The sequence below is a fragment of the Centruroides vittatus genome, unplaced genomic scaffold (genome assembly GCF_030686945.1).
Source record: "Centruroides vittatus isolate TY-2023 unplaced genomic scaffold, ASM3068694v2 contig_846, whole genome shotgun sequence".
Lineage (NCBI taxonomy): Eukaryota > Metazoa > Arthropoda > Arachnida > Scorpiones > Buthidae > Centruroides > Centruroides vittatus.
The window spans coordinates 722,956-747,416 of NW_027122551.1; the positions used below are offsets into that span (position 1 = coordinate 722,956).

General features: G+C 34.0%; 1 protein-coding gene across 1 annotated transcript in view; it reads right to left on the minus strand.

Moving 5' to 3' along the window:
• Window positions 1-238: 238 nt before the first annotated feature.
• The window catches only part of LOC136982478 (diacylglycerol lipase-beta-like), a 76,813-nt gene continuing 52,590 nt past the window's right edge, over window positions 239-24,461 (minus strand). Inside the window, exons 8-13 of the mRNA XM_067278970.1 lie at window positions 23,594-23,738; window positions 21,552-21,732; window positions 17,276-17,921; window positions 3,174-3,305; window positions 2,984-3,090; window positions 239-2,917 (exon numbers count right to left, since the gene is read on the minus strand). Of these exons, the coding sequence (XP_067135071.1) occupies window positions 2,779-2,917; window positions 2,984-3,090; window positions 3,174-3,305; window positions 17,276-17,921; window positions 21,552-21,732; window positions 23,594-23,738 (1,350 nt within the window). The 3' untranslated portion in view covers window positions 239-2,778. The remainder of the gene's footprint in view (window positions 2,918-2,983; window positions 3,091-3,173; window positions 3,306-17,275; window positions 17,922-21,551; window positions 21,733-23,593; window positions 23,739-24,461) is intronic.

Sequence of the window (24,461 nt, forward strand, 5' to 3'; positions counted from 1 at the left end):
TGCTTCCAAATGCTTTAAGTCTTACCAAGTTCCTGTAAATTGATTTCCCCCTTTCTTCCTAGTTAAAATCGTCTTATTTTTATAAGTAATAAGCGTGATTCAAACATCAAAGACCAATTCGGTAGAAGAGCTATCAAATATACTCTCTTTATTACTAAATTAACAATGGTAGAGATAACAATAAACGAAGCGAATAATTTCATTTCGGGCGTAAATAATAACAACGTGAAACTCGTAATAAAAACAAACGGATTTAATTCACTACCTAATAACACATATATACACTATATAAAAAATATATACACAACGATTGGATAGAACATACGGTCTACGCGTGCGGAGCCAAACTAAAAATATTAAAAAATTAATTTCTATACATGATATTTTCTTTCGGTTTGTCTATAGGAATAATTTTTAAATTTTTATTTACTTTCCTATTAGTTTTAATTTGCGAGTGACTAGCTAACTGTGACCCGAAATAGGAATTTTGACGATCGCTGATTAGTTCCCCTATCTGGTCTTTATAGTGTGAAGGTGCGGTCAGTGTGGCCATTACTTGCTAAAAGTAGATTTTAGTAGTGAATCGTGATTTGAACCCGTATTTGAAATTTTTCCGAGACAAAAAGAATTCTTTAAATCTAAGATAATTAGAAAGTAATCGCGTATTTCTATTCCGAAATAACTAGTTTTTTTCGTCCTTTTAGTATCGAGAGAAAACGTTGAAATTAGTCGTACCCATCGACTTCCAAGTTTGATCCGAATTTTTTAAATTTTGTAGCGGCGATTCGAAATTTTGTTTGAAAAATAATTGTATTAAGCGAAGAAAACGGACAATTTTCGATTATTAGCGAAGTTGAGGCCTAGGTTTTTAACGCGAAAACGTGTACGTCGGACGTTCAGCGCCGCTTTCCTGTAAGCCTGGAAGTTTGACAATGGCGTTTGGAAAGTCGACGTAATCATGCTAGACATTCCAAACTTCTAGGCTTACAGGAAAGCGGCGCTGAACGTCCGAGGTACACGTTTTCGCGTTGAAAACTTCGGCCTCAACCTCGCTATTATTAATGGCGACGTAGCGTGAGGAAAAGATAGAACCAGGGAAATTCGTGTCTAGGGAAAAATAAAGAGAAAAATAACACGAGGGAAATTCGACGTCTACACACATTCTATGTAAAATACGACCATCGGAAATATCTTCGGAATGTTCAACTATTCGAAAACAACGATGGCAATTATTTACACTATAAATAGGCTATACAATACATAGATCTTTTCCTAAAATATGTTTATGTTAATAAAATTAAATCATTCCGAAAGTAAGATATATATATTAAATATATTTTGTTTTATAACCTACGCCTTCGAACCTAGTGCAAAGTCATTTCCATAAAAATATCTCTATTTTTTCCTTTTAAATGGGGTTTTAAATGACTCGACTAAAATAGATTGTTCTGTACGGAGACGAACAGAACGTTCGTTACTACAGTTTTGTAAAAATAAGTATAAACCGTTACGACGATCGTCTATAACGAGCATTTCCTAAATTTTAATAATTGTTTTTTCGGAAATCAACTAAATTATCGTCGAGAAAATATAAATTAATCAATCTTCTAACAGAATTTTGCGCTCGTCGATTTATTTATTTATTTTTTTGCGAAGATCAAAAATCAAATAATCGTAAAGTTATTTCGACCAGAGCCGTCCAGAGAGAAAAGGATATGGGGTGTTTTCCCAGGGCCCAAAGAAAAATTAGGAGTCTGTAACAGTTCCTACTCTTATAAAACTAACGTTATTTTTACTAACAGAAAACAAAGACTCGCTCTTATTATTAAAGAAACATTTTATGCATTTCGTTTGTTCAAAATAAACGCGGCAAAAGGGGCCCCACACTAGCTCTCGACGGCTCTGATTTCGACACTAAGGCGTAGAATTCATTTGAGTGGATATCGAGTCAGGTACTGAGTATCATTTATAGACGTGGAATAGATTTATGCCATCAAAAATAAAATTAAACTTCAATATGCAATTAAATTAAACTGGAACGTTAACGATAATTATAATGAAATTTAACTCTTGGACTAGATAAAAGGCTAGAGATTTTGAAATTTTGAACTTAAACGTAACAAATTCAAATCTAAGCGAATGAAAAGAATTGATGCGAAGTAAATATTTTATGACTACCAAATTGCATAGTGACAGACGTTTAAAATGTTTGCTACCAGCAGAAATGGAAGACTCGAATGCGAGTAAAGAATTGCTTGTTATTTTGGACTTATTATTTTCACGTAAATCTTTTAGAAGAAGAAAAAAGTCATCATTTGAAAAGAAAACGGAGAAACGAAGTACATTAACCTGAGAAAAATACCCTGATGTTCATTGGATTTTTAATATTCTAACACACAGAACATTCCTTAATTAAAATAAAGAGAAGGAAATCCGGACGGGAAATTCGAAAGGAAATTTTTAGAAACGTACGGAGGCACCTAATTGAAAGACTCTTAACTCGTTTCACGTAAAGATTTCGGATCTCATGTTTTTTGATTGGATTCTAGAGGAATTAATAATGGCGACAGAAAAGACTTCTATAAATTAGGATAATTTCGTCCAAACAAAGACGTATGTTTCGAGATAAGAACCAAAAGTCACGATTTCCAAAGGTGCTGGTAACCAGATAAGAGCGTAAATTTTGTTTTCTGACAAGTAACTAAACATGGTTTAAAACTGTTCTCCGAAGTAGAATGGTGTTCGTCTAGTGCCATTTTATCACACTTTTAAATGGAATCAGGGCAAAAACTGGTTGCTATTGCGCGTCAACTGCAAGAGTGATTTGTAGACGACGTTGGGCATGTGGTCGTGGATCATGTTGGGGCTGATGATGATCTGATTGAAAAACTCTGCTGATACCCACTTTGCTCTGTAACTACATTCCATAATAATAATAAGTATTCGAAAGGAGTAATCTATAATTATATAAAACATTTCTTACCTCCCGTTCACTTCGGTTAGGTGCAATATTCTTCCGGGTAAAAATAATGGCATGGAGGATAATTTACTCGAACACGGCGCAGTGTTTTTCATTAGAAAACTTCTTTCCTATTAAACATAAATGGCGAAATTTGTAACCAGATATGACGACAACGAATCCATTTGATTAAAAAAAAATAATTATTGCAAACCTGAATTCCTGTAGATTCGTACGATCCCGTGCTAATATGTTCCGGAAGAAGAGGTCTCGAAACTTGCCTTTGTGCAGTCTCCGACTCGGAATTCGAAGTTTTATTACAAAATACTCCCAGCAGCACTTTATACTAAATTCGTAAATAAAACTGTATCAGATACGTTTCCTCTATATTATAATATACAGTAAAACCCACCTAAGACGACCACCTGTTCCAGAGAGATTGTGTCTTTTGTAGCTTAGAAAAATCATATTTTAATAGGTAAACCCGACCACAATTAGTGACAAACTATACAACTGGGAATCTCTAAACATAAATTGAAATTGGTCGCGGTCGGAGGACTCTCTTTAACTGGTCGTTTTAGAGAAGTTTAACTTTAAATGAAATGCTTATGTTTAATTATGTTTAAGAAAGGTTTGATCTTTCGTGGAAAATCTTTCCGTTTAAATAGGTTTTACTGTATATCAAATTATTTAATTTGTTATGGATATTCTATTTAATAAAATTTATGTACATATATAATATAATATGGATTTTTTATTTCTTTCGGTAAACATAATTTATGCAATTAAAATATAAAGGTTAGCATGTAAACATATCTTTTGATTTTGATTTTTTGCTTCCCAAATTATAGTTATAGTCATAATTATTTTCCCAAAGTACTTTCATAGTCGTTTTCGGCTTAAAAAATTTCCAGGTTCTTCTGAATTTATGTAGTCAATGAATATGTTACACAACAAATGTTCATTTCACAATTATATACACAATATTAGCCTGTAGTTGGCATAACATTTTGTACAGAAGGTGGTAATATGAAACAGAACTAAACGTATTTAAACACGTTAAGATGTTAGACGACAGCATATAAGTATAGGTGAAGTGTCTGGTTCTAGAAATTATCTGTTAATCTGGAGCAATTAAAAACAAACAAGGTTTTATATATCTTTCAAACACTTAAAAATAGACGAAAGATAAAAACGCGGTTTTCCCAACCACCGTTACAAAACTAGTGACTCCAGTCCTTATAATTTATGACCCTTACAGAGACCTAATAAACAAGCTCCAGCTATCACACTGCAGTAAATTGTTCTTCAAATACCGACTCGTGAGAGGTTCGATATTGTCAGTTAAATTGACAATTCCCGAAGGGAAATCAGGAAACGACATCTTGTATCATCTTCAATTAATCAACAATCTCGCCATTATGGCAAATTATTTCTTCTTCGGTCTAAACTGAACTTCAACTTCTGGCAAGTAATTTAGACTTCAATAGAACTGACTTTCCAAGTTAGAGAAACTACAGAAACTCCCTATTCTTGGAATAGATAAACATTGAAATCAACATATGCAAGAAATATTGAAATCTTATTTTTTCTCACTCAAATTTAGGCTTCTTTAATGTTACAAACAAGCTCTTTCATTTTAATGTTCTTCGATCGTTCGTCTCATCAAACTTATTTGCAAGCCATATTCCAAAGTCGATGGTGAACCATGCTGTTCGTTCTAATATATTAAAAAAAAAAGTGTAAAAGTCATCTGTTGGCATGCAAACAAAGTAATATTCCTTATGCTTCAACATGGATGCATAGACATGTGTGAGGTTAACCGAGGGTAGGAGATGGAAGATGATTCTTACCTTCTCTACCTCTTAACGGCACAAGACCTTGAGGTCCGACCTCGTTTGTCGAAAGGATGACTAGGGATCGAGCGGTTAATGTTTATTTACGGATGAGAATCGTAGTATCCTGTTCACGTCAGGAACTGACACCAATCTATCAAATTTCTCGCGGATAGATACGCGTTATTTTCGGAATCGTGGAATGCCGGATGATGATAATGGAGGAAGAAACGCACACTCTTCTATAGTTAAATAAAAATACCTGTTTAATTTGGGATTGATATGAAATACATCAATTAACATAATTGGAAATATTATTTATATCATCGAATCGAATTATTGAACCACGTCTCGATTGACTAGAGAGAGAGAGAGTTTACAAAACATCGCGAGTAGGATAAATACTTTAGTAATCCTAAGATTGTTGATAAAGTCCGAAGAACGAGAGTTCGTTAGAATATAAGAGTCAAATTGACTAAAGTTCAAATCGAAGAATTCGGATGGATGGGATGGACGGCTTCAACGGCGGGAGACGATAATCCATGGCGCGCACACACTCACTTGACAGTTGTCGAAACTTTTCTCCTTCTTGCGTCATCGTTCGTTTTCCTTTTATTTCGGGATCTCGGGTTCGAGATTTCATGATGCACGTCAAGGGTGAAAGTCCTTTTTGACCAATGGTGAATTACATGATATAATTATTTTTCAACAATTAACTCATCTTCTAAAAAAAGTATTACCGTGGGAACGAAGGTTTATGATTAATTTTTATGAGAAAATTTGTCGGGTGTTTTTCCGTTCTTTGTTTCTGTTTGATTTAACCCTAACTTTCAAAAATCGGTTGGCAAATAAAATAAAGAATTTAAATCAAATCTCGTTATTCTTATATTCGGGTCTTCACACATGCAAGAGTTTATGGTTGTTCAAATAGTCTGTAAATCAAACAGTAAAGAAATTTCATTCTACTGGATAATACCACTGAATCAAGAGTACAGTACATTAACAACTTGGCTTATGAAAATGGAAAAAACAATTTCCAGCTACCATGCATCAATTTGTTCTGTTCATTTTGAAAATGCATGTTTCAAATTTAATTAATTCATGAAAAGAAAGTTATTAAAATGCAATGTAGTTCCAACAAAATTTATATATTGTGAAGGGATGTATAAAGAAAAGCTCCTTATACATAGAAAAAGAGATGTACTTTTTGAAGCATTGAAAAATTCTGACGATGATTATTGATGATAAATTATTATTTATAATCAATAATAATCATCAGAATTTTGCTTGAATTAAAATCATGTTGACTACAAAAACATCAATACTCTAGACAAATAGTATTTCAAAGTCCACACCAAATTAGAGAGATGTATATGTTAGGCTCAAAGACAGTGTATATGTTAGGCAGTGCCATAACTAGGCAGAGGCAATACTGTAGGTGCATCCGCACAGGGCCCACTTGGAAGGGGGGTCCAAAATGCATGTATTTGTTTTATTATTTTCCCAAACCTAATTAATTAAGGGGCTTAAATGTAAATTCTTGCACAGGGCACAGGAATGGCTAGTTACAGCATTGATGTTAGGTCTTTGAGCCTAACATATACACTGTCATATGGTGTTAAAATCATGATTTTAAAACCATCTGACAGTGTATACATCTAGTATTACATAAGTACTCTATTATTATAATTCTAATTATGGTACTTTACATTTATATATGCCTAAATGAAAGAAAAATAATAAATGTTATTTCATTCAGTATACAATTACACTAATATCTTCTTTTAATGAAATAAACATTATAGAAATACAGACTGTGCTTAGACACTCTTTGTCTATCTTCAGGACCTTCAAACCAATAATGAAACATACAGAATCTTTTCACCAAATTCTAGAAACAGAATAAAAATTTCTGAGAAATTTAAAGAGATTGTTAACTTTAATCCTTTAATGGTTAAAGAAAGGATTCCTAATGAGAAATTGTTGATTAATGAAGCAGAAAGATTACTCTCTGAATTGAATGAAGTTTTTAAGGTATACAAGAGAAGGCTAATAGTTAATGAGCAGAATAACTTAAATGAAATCAAAGAAAAAAGAACACAGAAAAAAAAAGTTAGAGCTTCTGAGATAGATGTATGAGTATATATGATAAAAAAAAAAAATGGTGGTACTGAAGAAAGAGGTTATAAGAAGCCGAATGTGAACCTTTAACAAAACATTTTACAAATAGAATTATATCAACTTTGATTAAATCATTAAAAAAAAAATTCTTTCTGATTGTTTCAAATTATGCACTATGACAAAAGCACTTGGCCTATACCTGTTTGCATGTATAAAACATGCAAAGAGTCTTGGTCCATTTAAATAACTGTTGAGAGGAAGATCAAAACCATCTGGCTAGGATGTTAAAGAATAACCTACAGGAATATGGATTTACAATCTGTAATAGTACAGAACTATGAGAAAAAATAAAAGTATCCAGTCACTTAACTTTCCCAGTAACATTTAAAATTTTGGTGGTGCTATCTGTTATGATATTTTATTAAAACAACTTTTTATGTTTTTAATTATTATAAAATGACAAAAAGCTTATTTTATAGGGGAGGGATGGATTTTATAAAAAATTGTAAATGAGTAAAATCTTCATTACGTCTGACCCTACTCAAGATATGACATACAACTGTCTTTATCTCCCCACCCTAATCTTTAACAATCAAAATTTAATATCACGAATCTCCTAATACACAAACCACCCTGCAAAATTTCAGAAAGTTTGAATAAAAAGCACAGAAGTTATTAAGCTTCAAAGAGTGTGAACAAAATTGTGCTCCACCACACAAACATCCATACATATAGAAAGAACCCCCCAATTTTTTTTTTGCATTTCTCAACATTTCATGGTCCCAACTCCAAGAAACATCTTGATGGGTCATATTTTGACTGATCAACATACTTTCCCTCTGTTATACATAGAGAGCTGGGAAAGTAAAAAGATAAAACCTACCCAAGAGTATTGTCCCAATACAGGGCATGTTGAATGTTTAAAGTATTATATTCTTCTGTATACCAAGAGCCGCCCATTCTAAATTAACAAACTTTTTTACATTCAAGCATCTTTTGGATTCATGATTTTAAATATTATCTGATCTGGTTCATTTAATAATTCATGAAGCTTACTTTGTTTTTAATAAGATTTTTTACAGACAGAAGATTGTAGTTCCAATAGATTTTCCATTTGCAGATTTAATAGCAGAGTTGATTGTGCAAAAAAACAATTGGATTCCATCCCCCTGATAACAAGGAAAAAAAACCCAATAAAATATTAACAAAGTATAAAAGACATAATAAAAATTATAAATATAGAAAAAAAAACAATTACATTATGTATTATACAAAATGGATATACTTATTATGAAAGAATTAGGGGAATATTGTATAGTGAATAGTGAATCAATATAATGCTATATGGATGATATTGTTATTTGAAAAAGTGGTGATATGCTCTGTCATTTTGTGGAGGCTTTCTATGATACAAGCTTAGGTTTGACCCTGTAACAGCAAGGCTCAAAAATTCAGAATAAACTAGATAGGTACATATCAGTGTATAGGAAATGCATGTTTAAACCTATTTATATTCCCAATGATTCAAAGTGATTTCAATATCCTATAAATGATCTTTTAGTGACTTTCAAGATCTCATATATAAAGCTGTGGCCGTCGGCCATGTTATTCGCGTATTTTATATGTTTTTAATATGTAATATAACTAGTGTTAGAAATTCCTTTGTTTCTTTTGTATTATCTATCCTCCTTCACTTTCCCCACCACTCCTTTTTACCCTTCGGGTGGGATTATCGTTTCCAAGAAAGAGTCAACGTAGAGAACAATAGAAGGGACGGCGCCGTGGGTCTCGAGGAACGAAAGGTGAATCATTTTTGGACTGGACTGTGGAGAGTGAAGAGGTGAAAAGGAAGCTCTCGACCGAGGCGGATAAGTGAGCAGCAAAGACAAAGGGAAGGATACGACGGGGGAGTGAGAGATTCACCGAGAACACGGGAAGATATAAAATAATCAAACAGGACTCAAGAGTGGTATCCCACCAAGTATTTCAATATTCAACTATTTTTTATCTACATGTATATATTGTTCCTCCCTGTAGTTATAAGTAGGATAAGTTTAGTTTTAAGATCTGCACGCGTATAATTTTGTCGGGTTCCGCTTCGAGCGCGGTTTTTAGACTGAGAGAAAAAAAAAGGCCTTTTTTGTAAAGTTGGGATTCATAAAGAACCGGCTTCTGTTCTTTCTGACGAGAATAAAATCGTACATTCGTTAGAAGTAACGTGTGTCAATTATTATTTTGTGTCGGTCTGTTCGCGGAAACCGTTACACCTCGTCACGAAACATCACAATGGCGTCCGCGACAGGATCCCAACTGTAACAAAGGCATCTTATTATTGTTTCAAGTATCCACGTGACGTTTTATTGTTAATTTGTGTATAGCAAAATTGCAAATTGTATTGTAATGGCCACGAGTTGCCAAGTCGAGAGTTCTAATACCAATGATGGGGTTGGTTTCAGTCCGCCGTTAGTAGTTACGGGTTTTCTGGGCATGATCCCCATGTTCTCAGGATCACCGAATGATACCGTAAACGTAAAACAGTTTTTTCAAACTGTCGAAAATATAGCGCGCCTAGCCAGCTGGAATGACGAGGTAAAGGTAGCGGTGCTACAATCCAGGCTGAAAGGTGAGCCGCTGACCACTTTTATGTGCCTGTTGGAACAATACCCCGGTTCTTATAAGGATATAAAGCGCGATCTAATCAAGTGCTTTAGTAAAAGAGAGGCTGGCGACAGGGACATCGTCGACCAGCTCTTGAATCTTAGGCAAGGAAGTAGCGAATCTGTGACGGACTTCTCAGTACGAACAAGGACCTTGCTAGCAAGGGCGGTAAAGGATAATGAGAAGCTAAGTATGTTGCGCGATGATGTGATATTAGAGCGTTTTATCAAGGGTTTAAGGGGAGGCCTTAAAAGCAATGTGCTACGGAGAGCCCCGAAAACATTAGATGAGGCGTTTGAAATTGCCGAGACCGAGGAGTCAATAGAGGTCGAATGTAACGGTCGTTTCGACCGAAGGGGAGTTAGCATAGTGACGGAAGAGAGATCTGACACAGTGGTTGGGGGGTGCGATAGCATGGAATCACGAAAGGACAAAGGTGATAAGAGAATTATAGAATTGGAAAAGAAAGTCGATACGCTAGTCGAGGCAGTAAGCAGATTGTTAGATGAAAGAAAAAGGGAGAGTAGGGATACTTCTAATAAACGATGTTACGCATGCGATAATGTAGGGCATTTCGCCCGGGACTGCCCAAGCCGCAAGAACCCCCATTTAAACTGGTAAAGGAGCGTCAGAAAGGTCAGCATAACGTTCCTTACATAAAACTCAGTCTGACCAATAAGATAGTCAAGTCGCGGAATGGCCTTCCCATCGCTGAGGGGAAAATCGGGAATACTAAGCTATATTTCCTGGTCGATACCGGCGCGGAGAGATCAATAATAAGTTCGGCTGTGATAGAGGGCTTGTCGCGGAAGGACGTAAGGGGCGCAACAATAGAGGGCGAGAATGTAGGAATCAGGGGGATAAACGGCGCTGTTACCGAATCCGAGAAAGTCCTAAGGGTTAAGATAAGTTACAGCGACCAAGAATGTAATGCGACGGTAGCGTGCATGCACTTGCCCGACCATATTGATTACGACGGCATTTTAGGAATGGACGCTGTCAACAACGCATACAAGATCATTGATGGTGTGAGGATGGCTGTGAAAGGGATTGCCCCTAACCATAGCATAGATAAGGGGGAGTATAATGAATGCCTTAATGTCACTCCTGTAACAATTAAGGGTCTGGAGGGTTTGTGCCAAGAGGAGAAAAAATGGGTTTACGAAATATTTGAGAGACACCCGGGATGTTTCGCCGAGTCTATTGAGGAGCTAACGGGTATGATTGGGGTATCACACAAGCCAGAAATTGACCAAAGTAAACCGGTGAGTACACGCCAATACCGGATTCCGGAGTGTTATTTACCGAAATTAAAAGCATTAACGGAGTCTTATTTAAAAGCAGGGATCATCGAGGAGAGTTCGTCTGCGTGGAACTCGCCCATTCACATTGTAGAGAAAGATAATGGGGAAATCCGGATGACCCTGGATCTCCGACGGGTCAATGACCTCACTGAGACGCAAGAGTTCCCCATCGCTCGCGTAGATGAAATCCTGAGCAAATTTCACGGCAGTAAATTTTTCTCAGTATTAGATCTGAAATCCGGCTATTTCCAAATAAGCTTGGATGCATCTGTTAGGCATGTTTATGCTTTCTCCACTCCGTGGGGCAAATTCCAGATGTGCCGCCTCCCACAGGGAGCGAAAAATAGTGGCCGGTTCTTCCAAGCCGTGATGTCCAAGGTGTTGGCCCGTTTTGTAGGGATAAATTGTTATATTTTCCAGGATGATGTTGTACTATTTTCCAAGTCCCTCGATGACCATATAACTCTATTGGGTGAGGTCATAAGCACACTCGATAGGAGCAACCTAAAGTTGCATCCATCAAAAAGCCGCTTTATCGTAAGCGAGGTTAAGTATCTGGGGCATATTATAAGCCAGAGTGGGATACTCCCGGACGAGGACAATGTCAAGGCAATACGTGATGTGAAAGCCCCCCGTAATATAAAAGGCGTCCGGAGTTTCCTAGGTATGGTCGGTTTTTTTAGGTGCTTCATACCACGTTTCTCCGATTTGGCATTACCTTTAACCAATTTGACTAAAAAGAATAGGAAATTTTTATGGGATAAGAAGTGTCAGGAAAGTTTTGATGAATTTAAAACCATGTTATCAAAGCCCCCCCTCTTAAGACACCCCAACTTTGACGCCCCATTTCACCTATATACCGATGCATCGGATAAGTGTGTTGGTGCGGTACTGGGGCAAATGGAAAGCAGTGATTTCTACCCGGTGGGATACTTTAGCCGGAAGTTCAATGATACCGAAGAGAAGTACTCCACGATCGAGAAGGAGTGTTTGGCGATGGTTTTGTCCCTGCGCCACTTTAAACCTGTTGTGTTAGGATATCCGATTGTAATACACACTGATCATAAGCCACTTGTGTTTATGAGCAATATGAGAAATCATAATAGGAGATTAATGAGATGGTCGATGGAACTGGCAGATTACGATGTAAAGATCAATCACATAAAAGGAAAGCATAATGGGATAGCCGACGCGCTGTCGCGGCCAAGCTCAGGGATGGGAGAGGTGAGAAATGAAGTGTGTAATAGCGTCGTAGAAAATCAAGAACTTTGGCAGAAAGTGGTTGAATCTCAAGGGGAAGATGAATTCTTAAAAAAAATACGGGAAGGCCACAAACATCAAGGGAAAGGCGGATGGGTGCCTAGTGGAAGAGATGGATCTGAATTCCAGTTAGATGGTGATGTGGTCGTACACGTAAAGCCCGGAAAAATGGGGCTCAGGAGGTGGACTCGCATATGCGTAGGGAAGGACATGACCGACCAGGTGATATGGCTATTCCATAGTTCGCCGCTGTCTGGTCACCTAGGTGTGAAAAAAACGTGTGATCTTATTGACAGGTATTACTACATCAAAGACCTGAAAAGCCGCGTTAAGCGTATAATAAAAGGGTGCAAGACCTGCCAAAGGTACAATCTACACGGGGGTCGAGCGCCGTTTCAGGAAACGGAAACTGCAGAGTTTCCCTTCCAGAAGGTGGCTACTGACATAATTGGTCCTCTCCAAACATCTTACGGGGGGAATAAGTACATCCTTACGGTCGTCGATTTATATACTCGGTACGGGGAAGCAATGCCTGTCCCCAATCAATCAGCCCAGGTTGTTGCTGAGGCGATCTTTAATAACATCATTTGTAGGTATGGGTGCCCTGAGGTGATCGTCTCTGACAGGGGAGCGAACTTCACCTCCAGCACGTTCCAAAAGGTGTGCGACGAGCTCACGATTAAACATAATGTGACAACCGCATATAGACCGTGTTCCAATTCGGTGTGCGAACGATTTAACAAAACCATCTGTGGTATAATTGCAAAAATATCAGGAGGTAACAACCGTGATTGGGACAGATTCATCAACACGGGTCTATTTGCATATAATAATTCAACCCATTCCGCTACGGATGAGTCTCCTGCTTATCTATTATATGGTTTCGATCCTCGGTTCCCAAGTGCTTTTCCTGAAGAAAACCTAGAAAATCAACAAGGCCGAGAGCACGGCCCGAGGTTTATTGATAAGTTAAATGCAATAAGAGAAGCGGCATATGAACTGGGAAGGAATCGAAACTCGAGAAATAGGGGGCGGATAAATGAGGGGAGGAAACAAAGCGTGTGGAAGGAGGGTCAAAGAGTGTGGTTGATGCGTAAAGGAAAAAGGAAAGGCTTGGGGAAGTTTTCCCCCAAGTACCTGGGACCGTATAGGATCTCACGCGTCTTAGGACCCGTCACGGTGGAGTTGAGGAGCAACCGGCGGAAAGGGAAGTGGGTGGTGCACACCGATCGGATTAAGCCATGCTACTCCCCAATATATAGGGAGAGCAGAAAAGTATCCTCGCACCATCGCAAAGATGAGGAAGTACGGGAAGAAGCCGATGACTTAGAAAGCGGTGAACCGGAGGAATACATAAGGACTTGGATTCCCCGACGGAATATAGGGCCAGATCCGACTTCACTTCAATCGAGAAACGAGGAGAGGGAGGACACGGAAAGCGACCCCACTACCGTGAGAGACGCGGAACCTCAACACCGTTATAATTTAAGGAGAAATAAAGTAAACTACCGTAGGTTGCACTACGGGGTTTGATTCTTCGGGGGGGCGTATGTGGCCGTCGGCCATGTTATTCGCGTATTTTATATGTTTTTAATATGTAATATAACTAGTGTTAGAAATTCCTTTGTTTCTTTTGTATTATCTATCCTCCTTCACTTTCCCCACCACTCCTTTTTACCCTTCGGGTGGGATTATCGTTTCCAAGAAAGAGTCAACGTATAGAACAATAGAAGGGACGGCGCCGTGGGTCTCGAGGAACGAAAGGTGAATCATTTTTGGACTGGACTGTGGAGAGTGAAGAGGTGAAAAGGAAGCTCTCGACCGAGGCGGATAAGTGAGCAGCAAAGACAAAGGGAAGGATACGACGGGGGAGTGAGAGATTCACCGAGAACACGGGAAGATATAAAATAATCAAACAGGACTCAAGAGTGGTATCCCACCAAGTATTTCAATATTCAACTATTTTTTATCTACATGTATATATTGTTCCTCCCTGTAGTTATAAGTAGGATAAGTTTAGTTTTAAGATCTGCACGCGTATAATTTTGTCGGGTTCCGCTTCGAGCGCGGTTTTTTAGACTGAGAGAAAAAAAAAGGCCTTTTTTGTAAAGTTGGGATTCATAAAGAACCGGCTTCTGTTCTTTCTGACGAGAATAAAAACGTACATTCGTTAGAAGTAACGTGTGTCAATTATTATTTTGTGTCGGTCTGTTCGCGGAAACCGTTACACCTCGTCACGAAACATCACAAAGCAATAAAAGTTGTATCAGAGTTATATGATCAAGAAAAAGAATTTGACCCAATATAAGAGTTACCTTCTTTCTTTGGCATCAGGAAAAGGGAATTAGATAATTAAAAATGCATTTTAAACATTGAAATAAGAATGAGCATAGGGAAGATCTTGAAATAATTCCAGTCCATTTTGTTAAATGGAAAAATAAAAATTTCTGGAAGATTGAAAGAAGAACAAGGAAAAAATTAGTGTTCAAAATGAAGGGGATTGTTTTTGATTTTCTGGGGAAAGAGTGTGATAATATTAATGAATGAGTATATCTTCTTTAGGTGCTTATCAAGTACTTTTGACCTTATAAATGATAACATTTTTTTTAAGTTTATTATGATTATTTTTCTCTGCTACTCTTGTCATACTTAACACCTTCAAGAAAAATGTCATGGGACAGATGAAGAGGGGCTTTTTCCAAGGGTAAAATGAAGTTTATTAATGTCTTGTATAAATAAAAATATATAAATATATTTATGGTGCAGTTTTTTCTCTTTTGAAAATTAAATTGTTTTTTAAATATTAAAACTTTAAAGGTTAAAAACAAAATAAATAACCATTGTTTTTTCCATAATTGTATTTAGTCAGAGATTAACCAGAGAATCTTAGTATTGCATTTGTCTCTGATTAAATGCAGTTATGGAAAAAAAACCAGTTATTTATTTCATTTTTAATTTTTAAAAAGTTTATTAACTTAAAGCAAACAAAAATAAACTAAGATACTTAATAACTGAATTAAAAAACAACAATACAGAGTCAAAATAATCATTTCTGAACTATTCTAGAACAAAAACCAAATACAGATTTTAAAATATTGACATGATCTCTCAGTGGATGAAGATCCAGCCAATAAAAGTTTACTCAGCAGCAATATTTTATATAATGACATCAATTCAAAACCTGAATTAATTGATTAAAGCCAAATGGTCTGCTGAATTATCAGCCTATTTTTAGGCTACATTAATAATTAGTTATAATTTGGCTAGAGGTAGGCAGATATGTTGCCATATCATATAAATTTTAATAATTATAATAAATTAACTTTTTAATTTAGCAATTTCTGGAAAATGAAAAGAATCAGCCTAGAGTAGGACTCAAACTCCAAACTTCTGTTTACCATGCAGATGCATTGCCAATTACACTATCCAGATTATCTACTGATCTTTGTTTCCAGAACTATGTATGAGCAATGCATCTGCATGGTAAGCAGAAGTTTGGAGTTTGAGTCCTACTCTAGGCTGATTCTTTACTTCCAAAAATTCCTAAATTAAAAAATTAATTTATTATAATTATTAAGATTAATATGAGATGGCAGCACTATCTGCCTACTTCTAGCAAGGTCTGTATAAGAAGGTCAGGACATGCATACTGGAGCCACTATTTTAAGTCAGTTTTATACGACATTAATTAAACTAAAATTGCATAAATTAGTTTAATTAATGTCGTATAAAACTGACTGCTCGTACAAGTTTATTTTAAACATGCAACTCAAAAAGGCCCAAAATGGTGGCTTCAGTGTGACGGTACGTCATAATTTTGTATATACGCGATAGTCATAAGCATAACATTAATCCCTCAATTCTTTGTTCTTTATTTCCCTTATTTCTCGATCTTTCGATTTTCACTTTCCTTGCGGGTGGGGCAGTCCTTTTCCAGGAAGTAAGGGGAAAGACAAAGGAGTGAAAAGACCCCGAGGCACACGAACGGAGTAACGGTCATTCTTGGTGTGGAGCTGAGACGGAGCAGACGGTGAGAGAGAATCGGAACAGCTCGTTCAGCGGAACAGAGATACAACTGGAAAAGAAGAAAGATAGTAGCCAGTGTCTTAAACATAATTCCCCGACCCGAAGATCTCAAGGACATATCATTATCCTGGTTACCCCCTATACTTTCTTTCATATACTTCTCTATATCTATCTAACTCTTCTTTCTCCTCTCTATAGTTTGTAAGTTAGTTTTAGTCTTAGTTTATAATATTTCGGTTAATATTTCATTGTAACTCACTATCATTGAGTCGCGCTTCTTTTGTGTGAACCACATGTCTTTTTTTTTCTTTGTCTACTCCTCCTTCGTCTACACGTGTGCGAGGTCCCGAGTTGGGGTCGTAAAAGAATCCTGCCTATCATCATGCGAGAAGGAGAAAAGCGTTTTGTTAATAATTGTTTTTTTTTCTATAAAATTAAAAATAAAGTTTTGTTTTATTCGTATTTCCTGTCCTTTCGTTGGCCTTGCACTCGCATGACTTAACACCAGTAGGCGTGTTGTGACCTTCTTATATAGACCTTGACTTCTAGTCAAATTAACTGATAACTAATTATTAATGATCTAGCCTAAAAAATAGTCTGATAATTCAGCAGATCATTTGGCATTAAACAATATTTTATATCAATAATTTTTTCATTCATTATACTATTTAATACATTTAATTGTAAATTAATTATTTTCTTTTGACAATTTCTTCTTGTTTATTCTATTTAAGAGATTCTAAATTCTGAAAAATAAGAAGTTGAATTGCACTCTAATTGTTCTAATTCTAACAAACAAACCCTTCAAACTAGAATACATTAATTTTGAAATTAATGAATTATCTGAAGTTTTCATAACTCAATTTCCATCATTGTTTCAATTAGTAAACTTTAGAACTGAAAGATTAAAGGATTGACTGGAAAGATTAAAGGATGAACTGAAAGATTAAAAAATAGTATTCTCTCTTTTTCATTGCAATAAAAAATTAATTATATAAATAAATAAGATACACTTTTAAAAATTTATGTGAATTTAAACAAATTCTAAAACACCACTGAAGAAATAATATGCAAGGATTTTTGTATATTATTAAAACTGATATTTTACTCACCTTTGGTTGATCACATTCAGTTAAACAACTCAAAATATTTCTTTTCATGTCTTCCATTGTCGGTACACTCAATCTTGAGACCAAGTCATCACCAACAACTACTGAAAAAATAAAATCTTCAGAATGCTTTACTCCATCAGCATTTAATAAGCCACCAGGAGGAGAATATGCAAAACACTTTAAAGTTGGATATTTAGATCGAAGTAACAATGCTAAAACTGAAGCTGTTCCAGCACCTAAACTATGGCCAGTAATAACGAGTGAATAACTCTGATTAACAGAAAGCACTTCATTTAACAAATTAGTTTCTTCAAGTTTGTCTTTTACATAATTTGCTGCCAACAACATTCCCCTGTGACAGAATATCCCATTAGATCTATCATTATCAGACAAGACTTCACACTCTGCGGTCAGATCAGTCAGTATGTCAGAAAGAGAGAGTGTGCCACGAATTGAAACAACTATGGAACAGGTCTGATGGTCAATGGCTACATAAAATGGAACTTCGTATACTTTATTCTGAAATGACACATATACCAAATTTTCTTCAGTTAAACCTGTTACTCTTTTTAAAGCTGCTGTATTGCATTCACAACAATTATCATCTATAATATAAGTTGGTTTCTTTCGGCAACATGACATACACCTAAAAATATTAAAAATATTTTTTTCAAAAATAAAAATTTATAAATATTGAAGTAATTGGTTAATTATTAATTATCTAAATTTAAAGTTATGATGAAAAAATTTACCATCATTATCACATTTTTTAAAAAGGATATCAATAATTTAGAGTAACTATTCAAATGACATATGTTGTACATTTTAAAATCAGTACCAATTCAATATTGACAGCAATATAAAATCAATTAGTTTTATGAGCTGACTAACACTGTTTTGTGTATGAAAATTAATTGAAGAAATTACTTTAATTAAGTTTAAAAATGAACAGAATTTTTATTTTTATTATAATTGTGAAACAAATTCAGCATTTAAGATGGTTGATATCAAGAAATAAAAATGTTTCTAACATTTAGACACCTTGGTTTTTTGATAGTAGTTTGATTTTATTTTATCCACTACATAAAACGAAGGATTTTTTTTATTTGATACTTGGCCAGCATCAAAACAAAGCCAAAACAGTTCTTTGAATTCTTTATAAATACTTTAAATTTTTCCAAACATTAATAGAAATTACAAGAACTAACTAGACTTCATTTTAATGCTGAAGTTGGGATAAGAGTAAAGTGCATTCTATAAAAAATAACCAATGACAATTTGTTTACAGCATTACTAATGATGGTCTTAATGATTTTGCTACCAATTTTTATGATAAAGATATCATAGGAATTAACATGTAAATTTTAGAATTGCAACAAGTAGTGAGATGGCACCTGACACCTCCCTCTAAGACCTCTTCACAATAATAATTACAACTTACTAATAAATATTAGTAAGTTGTAATTATTATTGCCAAAACATAGCCTGAGGATATATGGCAGTTGGAGGGTTATGACAGTAAGTATTAATAAAATTAAGTTATAGGAAATGAAAACAAGTAATAAAATAAAATCAATAATATGAAAACTGAACAAATGTTCTACTTTAATCATTATAAAACAATCTTTAAACATATGAATCATTTAATAAAATTTATAAATGAAATTAATAACTTAAAAAAAATCAATCAAATAAATGTTGTTTGGGTAGAAACAAAGTAAATAAAAAAATCAAATAAATAAACCATAACAATACTTTTAATCCAATTTCTGAATCATAACTTGGATTTATAATCAATCATCCAGAGATCCATAGCCTAAAATCAATAGAAATAAGAATATGTTCTGTAATTTACTGCAAATAACCTACAGATTATCTAAATTTTGAAGTGTACTCAAAATATAGGAGGTAAAATTTATGCACTGCCACAGATCATCTGTCAATTTTAAATTGCAATTACAACTTCATCCATCCTTGTCTAAATTTAGTAAGTATTTAAAAATTATTAAATATCTTTTAGTTGTCATACATCTTCATTGCAACTTTTCTGGAAATTACCACACATGTATATGTACGCCTCACCTTTAACTGTCTTCTGTTTTCTATATCTCAAACCATATTTAAATCATTATTATTAGACATTCCTACTTAAACTACCTGAAAGCTGATAACTTTTTTCTATCTCCTTTCCACTAATTCCATTCTTTCTATATAATAACTCTCAGAAAACTATTTAGAAGCTGACTAGAAATTTTAGTATCAGTTTCAGCATATGTAGGCAGTGAATAAGAGCTAAGCAATCAACTTCTCAAACCTTTGTTGTTAAATATTGTAGAATCCATAAACAACTTTCTTACTAAAGGCATTAACAATAATTATTTATACTAAAATAGATAGGGTAGGCATTCTTGCCAAATGCCATATTGGACAGTGAACTTGTCTGGATTCCAGGTAGTTCTTCAAACATCAAATATACAAATATATACCATTAATAAAACTGATAATGTACAAATTTTTCATCCTGTGTCAAATTTTTACATTATCAATTTTAATGCCATAAAATTTATTCGGCATGAAGACAACATTTGTGAATCATTTAAAGTGAAAATCTATTCTTGTTTGAATTAAATTAATACCAAAATACACTTTGTTTATTAATTACACCATTTATTATTTTTTCACACTAATTTTATTATTATTGTTATTGTTGATGTTTTAAATTCATAGTCTTCCCAATGAAAACTGAACACAAGTGAATGGAATGTCACTGGAATTTAAAAAAAGAGTTAACAATCAATAATCAATCAGGTGACATGTCATTTGATGTTGATGTTACATGTAGTATTTATTTCTGGACTTCAAAAACATATTTCCATTCTAGAGGGAGGGTGTTGCTATTTTTGAAATTTATGGCCTTATTTTTCTTACATATCTTATATATCTCTAGCTTTTCCAGGTGTATTGAGACACAATTTAGTTCTAGTTGCATGTAACAGTCAGTCTGTGTGTGCTTGGATTAAAAAGGGGCATTACACGACTGCATTAGCCAGCCATGGAACACCAAATCCAAGTACACACAGATGGAGCCTGACCACTACATGCAACTAAAACACAATCATCTTTTGTACACATGGAAAAGCTACACACATATAGGGTATATATGAAAAAAAAAGTCCTTAAATTTCAAAGATAGCAACATCCTCTCTCTAGCATGGAGATATCTTTTTGAAGTCCAGAAATAAATACTACATGTAACATCAACAACCAATCAGATGACAACTCTTCATTTAAATCATGACAATTGATTTGGCTGCATTCTTTTTTGAACATATTTAACTTGATGATGATAACTGAACAATGTACTTGCTAATGGAAGGAACAACAATTAATTGTAATACTGTAATAAGCAATAAATACATCTAAATTGCAATTATTCTATGTTTATTCATGCTTAACTTCAACTCAGATTCATGCCATTAGTACTCCAAAATTGAAAATAAAATTAACTTTCTACATAGCTTTAAGTTCATTTTAATCTCAAATTTATAATAAAGTGAATTAATAATAAACTAAGTAAATGAAAATTAGCCATAAAAATAAAATTATTTCACAGAAATATTTAAATACTCCCTCACTCAGTATGCTTTGTGATTCTTTTGAATGTGGTTGTCTTCCTTATGTTTTCATAAATCTTTGTATTAATAATATGTAAGTAAATCACTTTTATAAGAACTTTCTGCATTTGTCACTAGAATAAACTTTCTCCATAGTAATAGTTAGGATGATGAGTCTTGTCATGTTGAGGAGTTTCATTCTTCTTAATAAAGATGAAGGATAAGATACTATTAATCATTTCTAAGGTTAAAATTTAAACAAACATTGGCTTGAAAATACTTATTGAAAGACTGACAGACATGTAAATATTATATTCCATTCACTAGTAAAAGTGAAGATTCTTTGATACCTTAATCTTTTGCATCCTCCTGACAATAAACAACAATAAAACCTCATCACATTCTATCACGTCAAGAAAACTTCTTGATCTAACGAAAAGTAAACTGATTTTAGAGCCATTTTTTTTATGTGGAAAAATTATCACAGACTGATGGATGGTTATAGGCAATTTCTCATAAAGTCAGAAGAATTTTTAACACAAAATTTGTAGATTATCAGCAGGAAACTACAGTACTTATAACATTTATATGTTACTTTTATAATTTTACTTTTTTTATATTGAAATAGTTATACTTATATCACAACACACATTAATAATTACCTGATTTGTTTCCATAGATGAAATAAACCTGTACAACAATTGACATATACATATAATGGCCAACCATAACTACCATATGCATACTTCATAAAATGACAAGCCATTTCCATTGTCATCCAAAACTGTTGAGCAGGTGGAGTAAACACATCAGGACTAGAAATTATGCTACCTTGAATTGCACCTACAATAATAAATAATAAAAATACCTTATCAGTACAAATATCTTATCTACAGATATATGAGGGGCATTCAAAATGTTCCTGGAAAGTGGTTATTATTCATAAACAGAATGTTATATTTATAATTAATTGATGTGAGCATAAACAACTTGAGACTTATAAGGTATTTGTAACAGTGCTGCACAAAACTTATACTTAGTGTTATATCAGTTTGAAATTACCCTTGCATATGTAAATATGGATTTGGTTAGATTTGAAGTGTGCACTAATATTAAATTCTTAGTTAAAAGTGGTTTGGAAAAATCTATTATTATTAAGGCTACCAAAGATGTTTATAAAGAGAATGTACCAAAGAAAATCACTCTTTATGGATAGATTAATCATTTTAGTGAGGATCAAAAAGCAATGTTTACCAAGTGATTCAAGTGCTCTCATAAAAGTTAAAACAGAAAGATTGGCTATAAAGTTAATGGCCACAATTTTCTGGGATTCTAATGGCATGTTGCTCATAGATTTTCTTGAAGACTGAGGAACAATAACTGCAAGCTATTACGAAACAGTTTTAAGAAAACTGCATGCAACTCTAAAAGAAAAATTCCTGAAAAAATTCATCAGCACATCTTTTTCCATCACAATAACATACCAGCTAATTCTGCAAGATCTACCAGGACAGTATTGAGTGAATTCCAGTGGGAGATTTTATTGCACCCTCCCTATCATCTGGATCTAGCCCCATCAGACTTTTTTTATTCTCAAATTTAAAAAAAGACATTAAAGGTGTTTGCTGGCAGTCAATAGATCAAATGAAATGTTTTGTAGTGCAATTGGCTAGAATCAAAGAGTACTGATTTCAACTAGAAGGGCTTAGAAGGATGCTGACACCATACAAAAAATGTTTTAACTTAATTGAATATATGTTGAAAAATAAATTGCTAAATTCAGTTTGATATCTTTTATTTACTTTTTCTGAGAACTTTTTGAATGCCCCTTATATATAATACAAAAATGCATTAAAATGATGTTATTGATAATATTAATAAGGAAATCTACTAACTCTGATTTTACAATAAAAAACTGAACAATTGAACATTCTATATTTGATGCCTGATGATAACCCATTCATTAATCAGCATGTTACTTTGAATTGAGACAGGTTAAAAATATTTGAAATTAAAATATTGATTCACCTTTAATGAATTTTTCCTATATTCTGCCAATCATTAATAGTAATTATCACTTATTAAGATTAATTAAAATTTGTTGATCTTATACAGTTCAGATTATAAAATTATCTACATTCATTTAAACATACAGTTGAATCCAGACTATTTGAGCCTAATTAACCAAAGTGAAACTAAAAGTGAATATGCTATTTTCTTATAATTTACAAAAGTTTTGATGTTAATGAAAAAATGTTATTCTTATATATGATTAAAATTACTAAACAACATATAAATCTTTTACATTTGTAATATTTATTCAAAATGACCATGGCTGTCTGTTTTATTCAAGTTTTTGGTTATCTACATCAATCCACATTAACTTGGATAATCAGGGTTCTGCTGAATGTTGATTATTAATTTTATTGCTTGTAATTATAGCTATTGTAGTTATAATGATCAACTAAACAAGATCAAAAAATATTATTGACTGAATGTAACATTACTGAATTTAAAAAGTTGGAACAATATGGAACTATTACATCCATTTTTTTCCATCAATGAAATAGATAATGATAACAATGCCAATTTTTTAACAACTTTATTTTTTTACTATTAATTTTAATTAAAGTATCTTAGAAACACTATTGAGTAATTGTATTTAAAATCAGCTTTTCTCTGTTAAATACATTAGAATATTTACCTGTACTTGTAAGAGAATCAGGTGACTGAGCAGAAAATGTTTCTGAATGCTGTGAGGTTGATGCTCTTGATATTCTTTCTGCCATTTGTTTCTCATGAAGGAGAATCAAACCTGCAACCACATCTGATGGAACAAGATCTACATCCTACAAGAAAAACTTAATTATACTTGTGAGGCTCTGACCTCTCACTAAAATTTGTGTTAAAATATTTTACAATGAAAGAAAGAAAGAAGGTAGAAATATTTTTTCATACAGAAAAATATTAAGAATATAATAAGATAACAACATATAAATAATGTAAGAATGTAAGTCTCACAACTGGATTGACCCTCTCTGGTTGGGATCAGATTAAATGTTGATGTTGATTGACCTAAACAGAAATCATGTTGCACCTAGCAGAACTTAGCAACAGGTAAGCAACCACTTAGAGAGTGAAGACAGGTCTGAAACCAATCAGGACAACTAATTAAAAAGACTGGATTAATAAAAGCCTGTGTCTCAAGGACACAAGATTCTTTGCTTTCCAAAAACATGATGAAGTGCCATCCGTAAAGTTTATTCACCAAGACTCATTTTTGTACATCCTTCTGCCAAGACCTTTGTTTATATGTTCTTTTGCTAAGATCCAGTCTATTCCAAAGAAATCTTGTCATAATCCATCCCAATTATCAACAGAATTCCACTTCTGCTCCATCACTTGTCCACCTAAGAATCTCACATGATCAGGTATCATCGGTCATTATGCTGGAAGTCAAGATCAGTGTTCCCACCTTTCTTACCCAAGTTGTGATAATCAAATGCTACATCTCCTTGATAAGTGTTAAAGCTTCCACCCACAGAATGATTACATCTGGATCCAGAAGTAAA